A 20,529-nucleotide genomic window follows, 5' to 3' on the forward strand; every position below is an offset into this window, starting at 1 on the left:
TATGTATTATTTAGTAAGCTAAATGGTATTTCTGAGAATCTGCCTTTTAGTATCTGTGTGCTTTGTATTTTTTCTCATTTTAAAGAAGAATTTAATGTGGATCTGAAATTGCTACTATATTCCCCCTGTCCCCTGGATTCAATTAACACAGCAGGTAGGAGATCAAGATATTGTGACAACTATTCTTCTCTCTCAAAAGTATGTAGCAATTTATATTCTAAAAGGCCTCAAATACTGACATGATAATTTATAGCATCTTTGAATGCTTCTTTGTACTACTTAAAAATTCAGAGCAACCTCATCTTGCCAGTCCCTAAAAATTGCCGTGAAAGGCAAAGCTGTGAAAACGTTCTCAGCTCCAAGCTCTGTGACTGCACGTGACAACTTCAGCAGCAGAGCTTCCATCAAGCCTCTGATAGTGCTTACAAGGTTGTTCATGTTGCCACCCAAGAAGACAGTGAAAGTGGGACTTGAAGGATCAAATCCTTACCATTCATAGCATGTGGAACAGCAGTGTCTTCCCTCTGCAGCTGATATATCTTAATGTATCCTCCAGTTAAGCATCAGCTATGATTTTGCAAGTTAAAAACAAAGACAGGTTTGCCCAAACTTACCTGACATAGGTGAAAGGTATAAGGTAAAAAGTACAAGCAAGGTACATGGTACACATACAGAGCACTGCAGCAAATACTTCATGTGTACCTTGAGGTAAACACAGCTTTTTGTATTCAGCAACATTGTCCCATTTTCATGTTTCTTTTTGTTTTGTTTAATTAATTTATTAAATGCTCCTCAATTGCACTTACTTCAGCAGTGTGGGACCAAATTCTTCTCCGATATGAAACTGCTGCTATCAGCAGAGCTATTATTATTGGATTACATCTAGCTCACTGTTTGAAAGAGCAGGACCTGGTGAAACGATAAGCGCACTGTTATTAATCCAATTTTGACAATGTCTGTAATTACGACACACTATTTGAGAAGTTCTGTACAAATTCAGAGATGATTCCTTCCCTAAACAATTTGTAGTTTAAAAGTCCCCTGTTGCATCCCTTCCTGCTCATCTTCTGCTTCTAGGGTTATGCACTTTACCTCTTGCAGGATCCTCCCACATATCTAAAACCTCTAGCACCGTTTTAGTGGTTAAATATATTGCAAGCAGCAGGCAAACAAGTTGCCAATGTGCATGTTTCAAGTTGCTGTTTCTCCGATGGCCTTCTTTCATACTCTTTCATCTCTAAATTTAGCTAACTACTAAAGTAAGAGTCTAGCAGATTCAGCAACACAGGAAATACTAATGCCGACTGTATATAATCGTTCTTAGAAGGACAGCATAGATTATGAGACAGTGTAATTGCTATTCTGTAGCCAAATGAAGTTTATTTTATGAAATTGCACCTTTTCAAGTCTAATAAACCATTACATTCATTCCAGACCAACACATATAGCACAAAATCAAAAGTATTCTTTAAAGGCTGAGACCCAGAACGTGGAAATCTGTTCAAGTCAGGACTGCTACGTCCCTATTTGAACAGATGACATTGCAACTGCCAAGCACAAGTATACCATAAAGACCTTTAATCTGAAATTTAATCTTTATAATAGCTGCCTCAGTGCCATCTAACGAGGACAACACACTGCAGAATCACAAGAGCCATTTAAGAATGTCCATTTAAGTATTGAGATGCAGAAAAGTACTGTACAGATACTGAGATTGTGACTGAGACAAGATAATGTAACTGTACCAAGTTTAATGAAAACGCAGAAAAGTTACACAATTTTAAATTCTTGTATGTTATTTTCAGATACAATAAATATGGTAAATAGGAAATGTTCTGTGTTGCTTGGGTTAGATAAATGACAAGCAATTTGATTCCCTGTATCAAATACATAAAATCTGAATAAAATATTAATAATCTATCTGCTTATATAGATAATGAGATAGTTTTAAGTTTCTAATAACCCTTGTCTTGAGAAATCATACTTCCCATATTCCAGTAAAAAAGCTTTTCCCCTTTTTTGGGAAAACAGCACAAGCACAGCCCAGAAAATTTGTTAACGCTTTCTTTAATAAAGCGGGCTAGATGTTCTTCCAGAGTAAAGATACAAAGCTCCACAACTAAATGAATACCCAGTCAAAATATCATACTGCCTTTCTGCAGTACATTAAACTGACATGACATGCAAGAGACTTTAAACATTCATAAAAATTACAGATGTGAGATACCCTACAACAGTCTCAGATACATATCTTAAACCCATATTAGTTTTCATCAGAAATTTGCAATGTGTATGTTTTTTCTGATTACTGGTATCCACAAACATTACAAGCAGGTAATTTCTGGGGAAAAAAAATAACCTTGTATTTTAAATGACAACTTATTTCTCAGTATATTCTTAATATAAGGCAAGACAGGGTGATGATTTGACATTTTGTCTAACTTACAGGCTTCTGACTTAACGAATACATAAAATTTTAACTATCTCTGTACTATGGTTAAGTATCAAAGACAACGTACTTGTGATGTGCAAGGACATGGTATAACCAAAGCAGATTCATTTACTGGAATTTGCTCTAATCTTCCTTGTATAATCATCTCTCTGCTTCTGAGGATCTTACTATATCCCATGGCATGACAGGCATTCAGCTCAATGGTATTCACTGCTTAGTGAAAACTTGTTAGAAACTCCAAAAATCTTTATATACTTCCAGCGCTGTTTTAAAATATGCTATACTGAAGATGTAACTAACTTATAAAAATAAAAGAACTGTACAAATCACACTCTTCCATTTGCAATGAGACTGCTCAAGAAAACAGCAATGTGATCCCTGAAACAAACAACCAGAAATGAAAAGAATGATTCTTAAAAAAAAAAGTAATAAAAAAAAGTAAAAACATTTTCCCCTGCCAAAGTTTTGGAATCTCTGAAGGCTTATGTAACACAGAATATAAAAACTTTTCTCTCTGTCCCCAAAATATTTCTTTTCTCTTTTCATAGGTACCTCTTGAACAGATTCCCCTTTGTTGGTGATGTGGCACAAGCCTTGCTGAATGGGTTAAGGCTAGAAAAGCTTGAAAGACTTAAATAAATCAACAGCCACCTAATCCCCTGGCATTCATGCAAACTCAGGGAAATAAAATAAACCTGAAGACAGGCATGCATGTTGAATTCCAAAGTGATTTTCTATGAAGCTTAAAACTAACCCCCAATAAACACCTCTCCGAAATGTTATGCATTTAAGATCGTCCATCTAAACAAAGTCATCTGACTGTTCACACCAGCCTCTCACAAAGATGCACGATGCTATTCCTGCTCATAACATTCCACCATTTAATCATTTTACAAGGCACAAAAAATCTTAGAAGAACTACATGGTGGTTTCTGAATGTGTGAGGATACGGCAGCAGCCACGTACTTACACGAGATAATGACAGTTATCTCTTTGTTTCAGTCACTGACACAGACCTTGTAAAATCTAAAACCAGCAAACCACATCACCTCATCTTTGGAATACTGTACTTAACTCCATTGACAATTACAGACTAATCAGCAAATGACTACCATTTTTAAGACCATATTAACATTAGCTTTGACATGCAGTTAAAAAATTCTTGCATGGTATACTGTATATGTATCTTCAAACTAAATAATGCATTTTTTGTGCTCTTGTTATAAATGGAGTAACTTTCTAGCACTGCTTCCTTGGGTTATTTTTGTGTAGGTTCTGCATAGGCAGGCTTCCTCTGACTACCATCTTCTTTTTTGTGAATTCCAAAAGGATTTAAGGGGATCAGTGGGTAAAAAAAAAAAAAAAAAAGATCTCATCTACTTGAAATAAATATCATCAGAGGCACTATATACTTGATGGGAAAGTAATACAGTTTTTCATAGAAGAACAAGATCTGCAGTTAATTTAAAACTTCACCTGTTGGTTAACGCTGCTGCACCAGTATGTGTTTTTGTTTTCTTTTTTTCTGACTAGAAATGTGGAAATCATATAGGCATATATGTAAACATAATCTATAGAAGATAATATTAATGAAATGTTAAGTGCTTTTAATTATGAGCATTTTATATCACTTTGCATCCTTCCCTGACAAGTTACCATACTGAAGCTAGTTTTAGTTCATCTGGCTCAGGTCTACACTATGAAATACTGTAATTTCCCTTGCACCTAATCTTTGATGGCAGTAATCTCAATAACATCAAAATTAATTCATGCCAGGGGAATACAAGCAGACAGACAAAGAGGAAAAGAGGTGACCTGGGAACTCTCACGGGGAAATAAGTAGGCAAAGGAAAATAAGGCTCTGCTGTATAGGTCCCCATTCTCAATGAATTTGTAACACATTCGACTTTAACACAGTGCTGAAGAACAATTACACAAACTTGTGCATTTAACAAATCTCAAGCTACTGTTGGATGAAAATAAAGAAACTAGGATTCCTCAACTGGGAACAAGCCTAGTGGCAGGATGATGCTTTTAATCTTTCTAATATACATTTTCTACTTCTCTAGTCACAGTCTCTGAAGAAATAGTACTCTTGCCTATTCAGAAAACCCAGTCTAGCACATTTTCTGAAAGGATGACATTGAATCTAGCTTGTCTTTGCCACGTCAGGTCTGATGCCAAGAATCTAAACATTTCCTAATCCATTATGGTACCTAGCACATACTATTCTATTTTGGGAAAGCAGTTCTATAGTAACAAAGCTCCTAAGTAAGATAGCTCTATAACTAAGAATAACTGTACATTAGAACTGGGTTTTACTGTTTTTTTATTTAAGGCAGTCATTACAAGGTGTATATTCTTTTTGAAGAGTTGCAAACAAATTTTTTATTATTTCTTTTTACCTAGGCTTTTGGCAGCTGAAATGGGTTACCTTTATCTATTTTCTGTCCTTCTAATCCAAAGAACCATCCAGCCCATTGAACCATAGGAAGTTGAGCTGAGGTATACCAACTGACCTCCTAACCTCTCCCAACCAGTTTCCATTAGATGTCCAGTGGGCTGACAATAGCAAAGTCAGAATCTTTGCTGTTATTACTACTGTTGTCATCAGGGCTGGAACTCAGGTTGCTGGAGGAGGCTGAGATGGAGCCCATCAGCGGGTCAGAGAATATCAAAGGACGAGACGGAGCTTCTGGCTTCACTGCTGCTTCCTTGTGTGCCTGAAGGGACTGCGCTGGCTCTGGGACAGCACTTCTGCTTCTTTCGTCTTCTTCGGAAACTATTATATAGTCATCGGTGCTCTTACTCTCACTGGTGCTCGCATCAGTTGTAGTCTGTAAGAACACAGCACAGAAAGGACTTAAAGTTAGTACTCATTTTCCCACTTAAAGAGGTTATGACACACATCAGAGATATATCATGTGATAAAGGAACAGTCATTGTTCAAAAGTAGCAATGCTCAGATCAAGAAGTTAAAAAAAAAAAGTGGGTATTAACTGGATGAAATAATTTATTATTTACAAAATACCTTAACTCATATAGAGTTCTTATATGTTTCCTTATCATAATGCAGCTGTGTAGTGATCATATTAGCTAGGCTTCTAATACATACATTATAGTTGTGAGGATATTAGGTACTTCTTTTCATACTGCTGTCAGTTTTCTACAGTAGTTCATGAAGATGTATTGAGAATTTTGTTTTGCAGATTTGCATGTACAATGGCATCTTGCAGTTCTTCAGGAGAATGGTTTGATATAACATTTCCTGGATTTTAGTGTGCACCAGCTCAGGTTTGGCAGATCAGGGCTTTCAGGGCTTTGAGACTTGGTGTTGTGGGCTGAGGAGCTGAGTACTGCCTAATTATAACAGAAAACTAGGGTCTGGGAATCCCTTTTCTACCTGGTTAGACCTTGAGAAATGAGTGTTCATAAACACTCCAGTAGCGGATCAAGATTAGTTTCAGCATATCAGAAAATTCTCCATGACCTAGCAATCTTATATTCCTACCTGAAGGAAGAAAACCAGCTTTTCAGCAGACAGAGTGTCTATAATTAGAAGGGAGAACTGCCATATACAGCAAGGTGGGATTTCTCCCTTGTTGACCAAGCTTATTAACTGGTTGCAATGCAAATAGACAATACCTTCTAGTTTCTTCTGTATAGGCGTTGATGGATTCAACGCCTATACAGCACTATGTCCATCAAAAATAATGTGACTGACTTCTTAGTTGTAAATGTTTTAGCATCATAATGCAACCTGCCAAGTGGCCTGAGTGGGACAAGTGTCTTGAAGTGGTGTGGTATTGAAATCAGTATATTTGATTTCAGTAATGTAAGATCAGCAAAAAGGAGGAGTATGGAAATGTGTGTCAAATACAAGCCCTTCAGCTCTTTTACCAAATAAAAAAAATGTAAATTCACTTTGGGGTAAAAGAGAGGTTGCATGTATTAGAGAAAAAAAAAAAAAAAAAAGAAATGCAAAAACTAACAAAAAAGAAAAACGGGAAGAATTTGAATGACATATGGTTAGACTCTCAATACAATATATAAAATTGGAGTCTGGAGGTCATCACAAGTATCACCAAGCCACAAGTTGGGTTTAAGCTATCCATGTCCTCTAGCAAAACTTACATTGCCAAATTTGTTATTACAGCTGAAAACAATTTTCTGTCACTCTGATTACTAATTATAGCAAAGTAATAATAAGAGCAGAATACTCTTGAAAGGGAACTATAGAGTAACTCAAGGAACAAAAACCCACTGGTAACTAAGATGGAACTGTAATATGAAATAGGGGAGTTACAAGTTTTTGGTTATTATATACATGGTTGCTCCAAACTGTTAAAAGTCACAAACAAGATATATATTAACTGGATGTGAAAATAAGTTCAAATATAGAACTGTGAGCTGTTTTCTTCAAACAAATAAGTATGTACAAACGAGGGTTTAAATGTTTCCCTTTGCAGCAAATATTCTGTTTTTATAATTTATAAAAATGTTTGATTTCTGTTATCCAGTTAGTATCTGTACAATAATATGTATCAATCTGTTTTGTAAGTAACTCAATTTAGAACTTAATCATTCAAATGGAAATATATTAAGTCCAAGTATCAGTTACAATTTTAAAGGTCCCTATAAAAGACAGTTGCCAGACTGACACAAATGTACATCTATTAGTCTTTGAAACTAATTCATTTTCCTTGGATGTCTTAATAAAATTCACATAAACCAAACAGAGCAGATTGCTTTTAAAAATGTCAACAACTATCTTGTACCAAATGTTATCAAAACCGATCTCAAACTTCCTGTTTTGTGCAGAACCAGGGTAGTCCAAATGTGAATAAACAACAAATTTATTCACAAAATGTGAATAAACAACATGACAACGACAATGAATTCAAATAGATCTACATGGAGAGATACTTCACTATTTAAGCACTTCTGACATGAGACATCATTCGTTATTAATTAGCATTTACTTTCCTCTGGTCTGTTTGAGGTGCTGTCATTCAGTTGCCATCTCCAGGGGGCTGAGGAAAGAGGCACTGCAGCACTACTGCCGTGCTCCAGTCATGTGCCAGCAGTCACCTGGGTTTGTAGGCACCCAGTGCAGCCACAAGACAGAGCCAGGTGAAGCTTTTTTTGGGAGCCCTAAATGCCACGTTAAAATTTCAGCACTTTGTTTTTTCACTTCTGTACAACAGAAATACCTGTTACTTTAAACGACAACCCTTGCATAACTGACCTGGCTTCCTTCCACGCTTCTGTGTAAAAGCTCCCAGTGAATGCAGTACAGTCTCATTTTGCAAAATTACACATTTTATTATTCCAAGCTATCAGGATCATGCTATTTCAGTCCTCACAGCCCTTGTGTTGAGATGGCTCCACCTTGGGTAGGGTGACATGGACATATTGGAAAGAGTCCAGCTTAAGGCCACCGAGATGATGAAGGGACTGGAGCACTTCTCTCACGAGGAGGCTGAGAGAGCTGGGACTGCTCAGCCAGGAGAAGAGCAGGCTCAGGGGGCTCTTGTCAATGTACCTAAATACCTGAAGGGAGGAAGCAAAGAAGCCAGAGCCAGGCTCTTTTTAGTGCTGCCCCTGCCAGGACAAGAGGCAATGGGCACAAACTGGAACACAGGAGGTTCCATCTCAACATCAGGAAGCATTTCTTTACTTTGCAGGTGACAGAGCACTGGCACAGGCTGCCCAGAGAGGTTGTGGAGTTCCCTCCTTGGAGATCTTCAGAAGCCATCTGGACATGGTCATGGGCAAGCTGCTCTGGGTGACCTTTCTTGAGCAGGGGGGTTGGACCAGATGACGTTCAGAGGTTCCTTCCAACCTCAGTTGTTCTGTGATTCTGTGACAAGGATGGCTAATGGGTCACCTTTCTTACGGCACTGAACTCCAGCAAGGACCTCTGGTCATAAGTGTTTTGCACTGGTGCTGCAAATTCCTAACTTCTGTTTCACAAAATGTGTTCCTGCATAGTTAAAAAAAGCATCCTGCCCTTTAATAAAGGGAAAGGAAAGAAAACCACTCATTTCAATTCCTTTTTTGTTAGTGCTGTGCTTTGTTACACTATTTTTCATTCTAACCACACTTTCAGGTTGAGTTAAAGAGACGTATCACTCACTGACATATCAGACGTGATATAGCATATATAGTGACTCAAAAATGATAGAAAAGGGCCTCCTGTAAATGTTTGCCCATCCCTACAACACACTGGTATTTTGGTACCGATTTTTCCAGAGGTAAAATACCTCCTCCCTCCTTGTTCTGCCTATTTCTGTTTCAGGAAACTCATGCTGACGTGAACCATGTTTTCTCCCATCTGCTGCCACTACTGAATAAATGAAAAATGACAGAATTATACTTCCAGTAGCTTTGAAACTTAACAACCTTACGCCCATTGCCATATGGCTTCTCCAAACACTTTCCTGATGAATATCAGCTACTAGCACCAGGCTTATTTCAATTGCCTTCATACTGTGAATGAGTTAAAACTAACTGTAAGAACACAATTCAAGAAAGCTTAGACGAACAGCAGCTCATTTTGCCTCCTTCTTTGAATAGACATAAAGGCAAGATAATGTGTTAATTATCATTCATTATTTAGCAACAGAAGCCTTCTGTTTGTCAACTGCATACTGCTACCAAAGCCAAACATTCCAACAAATGCTCTACTTCTTTGAGTCTTTTATCTTCATTTTTTGCATTTTTAATTTTGCAGCTTTCCTTTCCAAAGAAGGGCTGTATCCTTATCCTCATTTTTCAGAAAAGGAATTTGAGGCAAAAAAGAGGATGAGCACTTTTAAAAGATGATAAATAATGTATACTCGTGTTACAACCAAGCACAAAAGACCAGACTTTAATCTCAATTACATGATAGCTACACCTGTAACTTTTCCAGATGTCCCAGAATTACCCCTGTAATTCCACCAGAGAAAAATCTTTACAGTATAAGTCACATTAAATAGAATAACATGCATTACCAAAGTCACAAAAAATGTAAATACTTGTTTATCAAGAAATGCATTAAATGGACTAGAGATGGCTGGAATTTTTAACCCACCTGCAGCTCTCCCAGCTTGACCCAGGGCATTAGTGCAGCCCATTTTCTTCACCAGAACAAAAAAACCTGGGCTGTGCAGCAATTAACCCCAATAATTACTGGTTTCATTTCATAGCCTACTAAATTTAGCAGTTTTATTTTCCTTTTTTATTTTTCATTTTATTAAAAAAGGGCCCAAAGCTCTCATCTTTTTGTTTGATTTTTGGATTTGATTGATTTTGTATTGATGGGCTCAGAAACAGAATAGAACAGGGGGATACTACCAGTCCTCCTGGACTGCCACGTGGCTCTCCAACAATGAGCATTTCTACAGTGAATCTTCTATTTCTCCTTCTGGAATAGGGGCCACAACTCATTATCATAATTGGAAGTTTCAGATGATAAGGCAAGAGGGGCTAATCAGTATGAATGTGCTGTATGTGCAAACGTAACCCATACTGTGCTGAAGCCTCATTCAGTGTTCTGCTGGCGCTTGGCTTGTACAACACCAACTCACATCATTTGTGGTTGGCTTACTAACTGCTTCACAGAGCACACAAATTGTGGAACCCGGGAATGCTGCTCAGTTCCCGGGGCTGGATGCATATCCTGACTACACACTGGGATGAGACCTCAAAGTTTCCACTGGAAAGAAACTTGCACAGAGCAGGCTTCACCTGCCACACTCCCAACACTCACAGTGCAATGACCCAGCAACACTGCTCAGTGACACGTTTGGAGCAGCATCTGTGTTAGGTCTTCTCCAGCATGAACAGGGTCTGCACACACTAACTGCATGCTGTTGTTTTTTATGGCATTCTACCTTCCAATTTCTATAATAAAACCAAGTAAAAAAACTTGGCTCCGTGAACCTGTCATTGCTAAGTAAAAAAAAATAAAAAAATATTAGTATTCGTTCTAATACTGAAATACAACTAAAATATTATTTGTATTATTTCATACATAGAATGGTCTAAATCGGCAGGATTGTGTGTAATGAATCAAAACAACTGTGTCATTATTTGAAAATGAGTAAATATTTCCTCTAGTTCCTAGGTAAACTTGTCAAGAGTAAACTTCATTGCAGACCTAGCTAGACTCTGAGGTGATTCAGTGCTGCTACTCATTTTCAAGTGTGAGTATCAGCAATGGCCTGGCAGATAACTTCAGAACTCTAATATTGAAAATTATATAGAAATGTGCTTATTAAAAAATGCTGGTTTTTAAGATCACATTTGAGTCAGACCGAGCCTTAGACAGAGAAGAAGCTTTTAATGTTATGGAAAAATAACTTTGGGTATGAACTTGTTTGGTGACCGAATGCTTTGTACGTGACAATCTTGTTTACTGATTCAAGGAGAAAGTCAATACAGTGAAGTAGAAGGTAAAAGTAACCTCCTCGCTATTTCCTTTTTGGCACTGGCCATGCATACACTGCAATGCAGAAAATCAGCTCTTACATAATGTAATTCTGGAGGACAAGGACAATGAGAATAATCAACTGATATGGGAACATTCACCTCCAGTTTTGACATCTCTTTGTAGGAAATTAATCTGCAAAGTAGATTCAACAACCTGAAAGAAGAACACCTCCCCCACACACCCCTCGGCAAACAATGCATAACACTTTGACTTAAATAACTGTGTGTGAAGCATAATGCTACAGTAGAAGAATCGATGTGAGTGGAAGAGTAACTAGACATAGACTTTTAACCATTTCTTCATACGCACCAGCAATTCTGGGTCTTGATGCTTAAGGCCCGATCATCTTTCATCAAGAAACAAGTTGTGTTTCTGACTAGACCTGGCTTCTTTTACAGGGGAGGTGGGCTGCAACTGGTGTGTCCCTATGTAGTGTTTGGCCATGACAAAGGGAGTATCCAAAAAATGTAAGACTAATTCCATCAGTGGCCTGTCTGAGATATTTCTGTCCTACCTGTTGTCCTGAGATGAACTGTTGCTTTGTCATAACAGGTCCCTTTAGGACATCGCCAGTCCCTTTGTTCTGACTGTTGGAGCAGTAATGATCATCCGCTATCGTGATTTGCTCATTTTCTTCAGCTTCCAGCTGGCTCTGGTTGAAACGCAGGGAACCTTTCAGAATATCTTTGATCTGTTGTTGAATGGGACAGGAAAGAGTGTAAATTATAAATTTGGAGGAATTCTGAGTTTTGTAAAGCTCCACAACAGAATGCTTTCATACACCATTTCCCCATAATATCTGTTTTGAAGAAAGGAAGTCAGTTATTAATATACCGACTATACTGGCTAAAGACATAAATATCAATGCAATATGATTTTATCAAATTCTGGAAAACATGTATTAAAGAAACCTAAAGAGAATGAAACTGCTAATATTATTCCCTACCTTGTTACAGACTTAGCATCTTTCCTGATAAAATGAACTTCAAGGGAGCATAGGATAGTATAATCAGAGTTTCAGATCCTCAGTAACATTCTCATTTTATGTATGTGGCATTCTTTAAATTTCTTTAAATTGAATGACACTCAAGTGCCATAACAATAAAATAATGGGGACATAAGAATGATTATTGCATAGCATGTACATTGCATTAAGAAAAATCTGGTGTGATTTATGCCCAAAACTTGAATTGTGCTTCCTCAGCTCTCATTCAAGGCCTCTCCAGAAGTTTTCAGGGAGCAAATACTGTGCAAGTCATTTGAAGTCTTTATAGCTGAGTTTTATCTTTTAAATAAAAGTACTCTGCAAAGCTTGATGCATTAGTATAACAGCAGTATACAAAGAGAATAAAAAAAGAGAGAAAAAAATAAAGGATTAATAGCGCTGCGGGATATAAGAAGGTTAAGTTAAGCAATAGTTATACCTGCTTCAAACCAGCCAAGGAAACCAGAATTTCATCTTCTTTTTCCAAGTGTTCTTGTAATATGACTTCCTGAATATTTCCTGCAACACCAAAAAAAAAAAAAAAAAAAAAAGGGTAATTAGAGAACATTCCCTAAATAATCTCTAACGTGCTGCCAACTTGCCACTGACTTATGTCCTCACAATGAAACCCTGTGACCTGCAAACACAATTCCACACAGACCTAGAGGCTGACAACCTTATTAGCTCTGGAAGCTGGGCCAGCCAAAGCCCATCGCTGCTGCCAGGACACCTGCAGTAATGCTGTGCCCCTCTGGCCTTCTACCGCCTCAATGTACTAATGGACTCAGGCTGCTACTGAGCCCTAGAAGAAAAAATTGGCCTCATGTATCTTTGAGCCTGCAAATGCTTTGGAAGCACTCAAGGACATTTACAGGAGTCTGCTGCAGCCCACAGAAAGGTTTAGGGTAAAAGGTCAGCAATTTTAATGTAGATCCTGGCCACTGCAGATATGCTGGATCACTTCTTTATAGCAAGACTGAAAATTTCATTCTCTTTCCAGTCCCTTCTTTTAGGTAAAAGACCCAGGGTTGAGCAAAGTTTATGTGCCAGAAACAGCCATGCAGTACTGTCACTTCAGAAGACACCCATCTTCTATACCTACTAGAGCTTTTTCCATTCCATGCATTTCAATAAGCAGGTATATGGCGTATGCTGGAGTTGGGGCTGGAGGCTAGGTGACACATCAGAGATGGAGCTGCAGTGGTTTTCCCCATGTCAGGGAAATCCCATGCAATGCTGCAGGCCAAACCCGCCCAGAGAAACTAAACGTCTGCAGACTCTTTATGTCAGGTCCTTTTCCACCTTTATTCCCTTCCTCCTCAATCCTTTAAGAAAACAGCAGTGAGCCTTGGTGACTGATTTACAGAACAAGATGGTATCTGTCAACTGAAAATGAAAGGATACTGCTTTGTGCCACTCCTGTCTTACACACACAGCTAAGCCCAAATCCTTCAGTGACACTCATCTGGTAACAAAGCTTTGCTGCTCATGAATATTTGTATCCCAGGTGCTTAATTAGAGCTTAATCCATTCTTATGTTCCATTTGTTTATTTTTAAAAACATCCTACAGGTTCAGGGCCTGAACCACTGAAAAGCCAAAAATGTTACAGAGCATGCTGACAAGGATGTATATGATGCTGCTGCCAACTTTGACACAAAATGAAGTTTCAAGTAAAAACATTGTGCAACATGGCTTAAGTTTTGTGTTTACAGAAGAAATATCAAAAGAGTGGTATGTGGGAGACTGGACAAGAATAAAGATTAGAAGTAGAAATGTGCATTTAAGAACCACATATAAATAAGTCTGAAATTGTTTGTGGACCAGAAGTCGGTTGTGGGCATAAATGACAAATAGAAAGGGCAAAGAGGGGAAAGGATCCAAGCCTTAACACTAAATGCCCTTGTAGAGAAGCTATCTGAGAAGCAGAAGGAATAAAAGAGGATAGAACAACAAAAGGCAATGGAGGATGAGTTCACGAAAGATCAAGGTTAAGAGCAACAGTGGGGTTAGGAAGACTCATCTTTGTGTTAGCAGCCCATCTGAATAAGGATATCCATGTTTACATTATTTAGCACTTATGATTTATCATACAGCAGACTCCTGCAGCAATGAAGTCAAACAATACAACCGAACAGTCTAGTATAAATCTCACATCAGAAAGACTGCATTATGAAGGCTAAAAATAATGTAAAATTAGATCTTTCTACAAATATGTAGCAACAAGATCCGAGAGAAAACATACTAAATTAAACATTTTACTTGCCTTTTTAACATTTCACATCTAAATTGTCTAGTCTCTCAATTTGATAAATAAAAGATATAGATATTTACTTATATAATTATGCTTTAGATAGTGATTTCCACTGTTTAACAAGCAATGCATGATTTTCTACTTTTAAAAAGGTCCAGAACTTTAAAAATCTGAAATCCAAAGTCCAAGTCTTCACAGGGAGGAAAGCAATACATAATCATGATCTGAATTGTTGAATTTAGCTGTTTTTTCTATTTCTGAACATTAGAAAGAAAGACATTTCTATAGTGTTTGATCCCTCATATAAATTAAAAATATGTATTAAAAACTAAGGTATGCATAATAACTAAGCAGACGGACCAAGAAAATAATTCAAAACAAACCTCAAACCTGCTGAAGACCAAATGTGGGAAATCTAAAAAGAACAGGAAAATAAGAGAGAGAACAAAAGCTGACCTTCCACATGATGTAGAAATAAACTATTACTATTTCTGTTCTTTACAGGTGTTCTTTAAGGCAGAATTTCAAAAGAATGAAAAAGAATCTATCATTGCTACAAAGAAACATCTGTTACTGTGAAGAAAGGTATTGAGATTTCTAAGAACTTATGAATAGAGCTATGAAAGTTAGCCAGCAGTAAAAATTAATATAAATGCTTGTACCATCATATATTTACTCTAGCATTATTAATACCAGATTTTAATATTGCCTTCAGAGAAAAAAAAAAGAAAAAAAAAAGAAAAAAAAAAAAAGAATGAGAAAAAAGGCTGGAAATACAGCAGAATTTTCTAATACTGAACTGTTGAATTTCTAACATTTTTCCTTGAATTTACAAGTACCGTATGACATACATGTACATCTTGGATATACAGGGTCTATTTGTTTTAATCAGTTAAAATCATTAAAATCTATTTTTGAAGAATGCCCACTTGGAATTTGTTCTAAGGCCTCAAAGAGTTCTGGACTCAAAGAGCACACTTCCACTTAGCGCAGAAAAATGTCCCAAGATGCAAATCACTGTAATCAGCCACTTTTCCCCCAGTAACAGTTGTGACATAAGGTCATAAATCGGGAAGTCTTTCTCTAGTACACTGAAACAGAATGAAGGTTTCCCTGTGGAATTGGCAATGGATTTTTCTTCTTCTAAATATGTCCTCGAATAGCACATGGCTTCTAATTTATTACACTCATCCCTTTTGAATGCAGAGTTTATTATCTACCAAATAAGTGCTAAGTATGGAGTCCAAATTGATCAGTGCTAATTCTTTTTCCCTCACTAATGAGTAGAGAAGAATTTAAAAAAAAAAATCCTCCGAGGAAAGAAGCATAAAGGCAATGTGATTCTGCATGAGTGCCTCCTCAATCACGTCCTCCAGTTGGGACCACGCTTTGCAATCCATTTTGGCCAGAAGCAGAGGTGGGAAGAAGAGGAGGGATGGCAAGCAACTCAGTACCTACCTCCAGGGCTGCCCAACAGTGAAGAGCTGTGCCGAGGGCTTGGCAGTCCTCATCTGAGGGACTTTCATCCAGCCCTCTTTCCTGCACTGGGACCTCCCAGACCTGTCAGTTAGTGAGATGAACTGGGAAACTACACTCTCCAGTGCAGACAAAAGCTTCCTCTTTTACTCTTCTGTATCTCAAAATACATCTTTATAACTGAAAATACTTTAAAAACCACTAGCACTCTTGAGAGCTATGACATTTGATATGATATTGCTTAGCTGAAGGATGTTTACATTTAGCAGAGATGCATCACTTAATCTTCCTTCATAGGAAATGTTACAGTATTTTGAGAGAATTGTTTTATGTATATGAATTGGCCATATATTAATTTCCCCCCCTATCTCATGCTGTATATTAGTACCTTTAATTTCTAATATTTGTTTCATAAAATAATGAACTATTTTTTTAAAGCAGGTATCAATTAGGAACTGAAAACACCTTCCTACCTATAAAACAAACATTGATGCAATAAATTGAAAACAATTGATTATGTGAATATTAGATTACTGAAAATCAAGTCCAGTTTGATTCTATGCTAGAAATATCTTATTGGTAAATGTTCAAAAGTTAAGAAATGCCTTATTTTCACAAAATGAACTGTTATACCCTAATTGCACTCGAGATTAAAATTCAAAAATACTAGAGACATAAAACCATTTGTTGTCCCCAGAAGTCAGCAATGTTATGTGCTATAATGGCTGCCCTCGAACAAGACTCATAACCTAAGGGATGTTTTTTTATGTAATGGATGAGAACTGATTTTGGATGCTTATTTATTTAAGTTTGATAAATACCAGACCAGTTAATAACTATTTCCTTAGGAAGACTGTGATCAGCTGCCCTGTTGTTCTTTAAAGCCAACTGTAAGTAGAGCAATAATACGCACTATTGCATTTTTGTCCTTCTTTTCTACAAAACACAGGAAAACAATGCATTAAGTAGTGATTTGGGTAGCAATAGGCTAGCTGAAACAACTGTAGAATTAAGATGAAATACTTTCCATTTCCTGCCCCTTTCCCAAATTGTAACTAATTTCAGATGCTCAACTCACTGTACAAGTACTATGAAAAAAGCAAGATTTCTATTTCCTCTCCCTAATTTAACTTCTAAAATTTAGACTGAAGGCATGCTATCATTCGCTGTACAAAGATGAAAGAGGAAGATAATCCACAGCAGCTCCTAGCAGGAAAATTAGAGAAGGCTTATGCTCTTTGATGACTGAGCTGCTACATATTGCATGATGGTGAGCAGAGCCACTGCTGAGTTCCCCAGCCAGGGAAAGGGGCTGTTCAAAAACAGTTTTACAGACCAAATTTCCTCTCTGAATGTGGAAAAGCTATGTTTGGCCTAGCTATTTTAGATGCTTATTAAGTAAACTAATATTCACTTAAAATAATAGCATGAATTCAATACAGATTCTGCAATAAACCCAACCAAAGCAGTGTTAAATTAAGACAGGTAGTGGCACCAGCAGGAAAACTAGTCTGTTGTACCCAAGGTCCTCTCAGGCATCCATCCCTTCATGGTTTTACATGTGGAAGACAAACATGCACTTCTTCACTCCCACCAGGGAGGAAGGAGATATGCAGAACTACAGCCCTGCAGGTGCATGACATGGACTTAACTTTCACTGACACAAAATTGGGTGTATGTGGAGAAAACTGAACCTGGTAATAACCTTAACATCCTTGCTCTCTGAGGTTCTTCACTTTCTTCTGTACCACTTCTTTTTCACAGTCCATCTCTGTCCTAATGATTTCTATTTTAACCCAGGCTCTATGTGGCCTTTCTGGGAAGGTGCTTCTTGCTGAGAGGGGCTAACCACAAATGGTTGCAAGCTTCAGTATTAATGAAATACTAGTTTTCTGATCAATGATTTGTGAACAATCAACAGTGCCAAAATCATGTTAAATCTATGTTTTTCACCCTAGCTTTCCATTATGGAGAACCTGGTTCAAACAAAGTCAGAAGGCAAAAAGACATTTTAATTGCCAAGGTCATCAGTAGAAAAGGAAGAGATAAGTGTGTTACCTCAGCTCTGTATTATTCCAAAGAGGAAACAAAAAAAAAACAAAGTTGAAGCAGATGTCAAGGCACACAGACGACTCTTCGGTTTCATGCCACATATTCCAACCCTTTTGTATGATTGTTTTTATGAAATCAGAGTTAATATTTAATGTGTGGTAATGCTTGCAAAATCAGAGAAATATATGGTAAAAAATCACCAATCATCAACTCATAGCAATGCATAGAATTGCAGACATGTAGAGAACGAGACTGGAGGGGTCATGAGGTAATTTTTTCCATCTTTTGTTCAAAGGCAAGATCAACTCTAACTATGAACTCTAATTTACATATTAAGAGCAAATAATGCTTAACATACACATTATGTCTGCATCAGTGGCATGGTGTACAAAGACAAGAGTGTATACCCAGACATCCTGTGCTTCCAAAAAGAATGTATAACAAGCATGGACACCATGCCTCCCAATGCAGGTGAGAGAGCATCCTCTGGCTATACAGAGCTCATTTAAACTTTTTTTTTAGAAACTATGGCCCCAATGGTGGTAAAATACTGTACTATCCCATACTGCTTACATGAATGTATGGTCCTGATCATTGCTGAGACAAATGACATCTGCACATTTCATGTGCATCCCTCTTTATCCATGACTACAAACGCCTACTAGGACCACCAGCCTCTGGGCACTTACAATCAACATATTTTTCTTAAAGTTCAAAGTGACTTTTTTCCCCTCTCTCCTTCTGTGAATCTTCCTGTCTCCCTGTTGCTGTTTATGTTCACTAGAATTAAAAAAAAAATCACTGTAGTGTGAAGTGACAAGTAAATAAGAATTTGTTCTGCATAAGTGACAAACTTAATAGCTATAAGAAATTGGAACCTGTCCTAAGAGAAAACTTCACTATTTCACTTCCTTACAATCTAAACACTTTCTTCATACTGCAATAGATTGCAGACACTACACCTTAAAATTGCTGTGGCTGTGTAAAAGGCAGTTATAGTAGATCATGCAGAGGTTTCTAAAACACAAGGTTTTCTCCTTCCTGTATGGCTGAATTCATTAAAACTGTTTCTGATTTTACAAGCAGAATGACTTATTTAAATACCATTGTGTTAAATGCCACATAAAAACCTGGACAGATTGAAAGTTTTAACAGTAAACATCCATAAATGCCCCAGATTTCATTTGAATATTCTTAAGGCCCTTTTCTATGACGCATGTCATGTATCGAATGAATGAGTAAGTTAACCAGAAGAAAACCTAAAACATCTAAACTAAAGACTATTCTTTATTAGGAAGGAATACTCAGTTTGAAACAAGTACTTTCAATTTTCAAGTAGCACAGATGGAGAAACTATGGATCCTGACTACAGCTATAGGACTTTTCTATTCTGTTTAAGGACTGAGGCTAATAAAGCAAAGATACTAACTTGAAGTGCCATCTCCAGGAGGCTGGGAAGAAAGAATAGGGGTGATTTATAAACCTCATTGTATCACTCAAACTATTTTGTCTTTATTACTCACATGTATTTTATAACTTTTTTTTTTTTTTTTTTAGACTTTTTTGATTTAGGAAATCTCACTCTACTATTAACTATAGTCTCTCTGTTCATTGCAAACAGTTGTTTCTAACCTTTTACATCTATGGCATTTCTGTAACAGAAGAAGAAATTTGTGTCAAACATGCCATGAGAAGATGGGGCATTATTACTAAAACAAATGTTATGCTCTTTAAGACTTTTTAGGTATCCATGGAGTGCATCTCTGTTTGGGGTAAAATGACTGCAAGATCTGTTTTATTGTTCCTGAGAAGTCTGATGTCAGAAATCACTGAATTCTATGATATGTCCATTCAGCAGTGTCACTTGCAGCACGGGAAATTGCTGTGGCTAGTAGAAGAGATTGTAATTTACACTAGTTTTCACTTAAAAAAAAAAAAAGGAAAAAAAGATGATATTTCAAGCCTTGAGTCATATTTGTATCACTTACTCATAAGTCCTTAGAAATAGATTATTGACAACAGTACTGGATTTGAGCCCAGATTATAATTGAAAAGCAAGTTGAGCCCAGCTGTGAAGTGTAGTTAAATTCCCATTAATAAAAACAATTATAAACACATGTTAAAGGAAAGTCATTTTCCCGTTTCCCTTATTTTTTTTTTCTCACTGCACTTTTGAATATCTTGTGCAGATTGGGTAGGTTTGCTCCCTCTGAAAATTTTGAGTCATGCTGTTGCTCTGTTCTGAAGATGGGAACTTTTCAGTGTCACCTGGTCCATCTACCACTGCAGTCCTCTTCTGTGAAAACAGTTGGTTTCTAGCATCATTCAAATAGCTCTATGCCCTTCTTCTAAAGATGACATATATTCTGAACACGTTGAGCGACCATGAAAGGCTAAACAAAGTGTGAAGAGTGAAAGAAACGTATCATATATGATAAGCTAGATAACTGGTCCCATGTGAACCTAATGAAGTTCAACAAGACCAAGTGCAAGGTGCTGCACGTGGGTCAGGGCAGTTGCAGACAAGTGCACAGAATGGGAGAAAACTCACTGAGAGCAGCCCTGCAGAGAAGGACTTGAGGGTTCTGGTGGACAAAAGGCTTGACATGAGCCAGCAGTGTGCGCTTGCAGCCCAGAAGGCCAACTGTGTCCTGGGCTGCATCAACAGAGGCATGACCAGCAGGGTCAAGGGAGGTGACCGTGGCCCTCTGCTCTGCCCTGGTGAGGCCTGACCTGGAGCACGACATCCAGGTCTGGGGTCCCCAGCACAAGAAAGATGTGGGTCTGTTAGAGTGGGTCCAGAGGAGGACCATGAAGATGATCAGAGGGCTG

General features: G+C 37.5%; 1 protein-coding gene across 5 annotated transcripts in view; it reads right to left on the bottom strand.

The window, feature by feature from the left end:
• Positions 1-1,363: 1,363 nt before the first annotated feature.
• The window catches only part of TBC1D5 (TBC1 domain family member 5), a 318,604-nt gene continuing 299,438 nt past the window's right edge, over positions 1,364-20,529 (bottom strand). For all 5 annotated transcript variants that reach the window (XM_032183435.1, XM_032183438.1, XM_032183436.1 and 2 more), the window contains 3 exons: positions 12,356-12,435; positions 11,446-11,622; positions 1,364-5,289 (listed from right to left, as the gene is read on the bottom strand). In XM_032183435.1, the coding sequence (XP_032039326.1) occupies positions 4,999-5,289; positions 11,446-11,622; positions 12,356-12,435 (548 nt within the window). In that variant the 3' untranslated portion in view covers positions 1,364-4,998. The remainder of the gene's footprint in view (positions 5,290-11,445; positions 11,623-12,355; positions 12,436-20,529) is intronic.

The sequence above is a fragment of the Aythya fuligula genome, chromosome 2, assembly GCF_009819795.1.
Source record: "Aythya fuligula isolate bAytFul2 chromosome 2, bAytFul2.pri, whole genome shotgun sequence".
NCBI lineage: Eukaryota > Metazoa > Chordata > Aves > Anseriformes > Anatidae > Aythya > Aythya fuligula.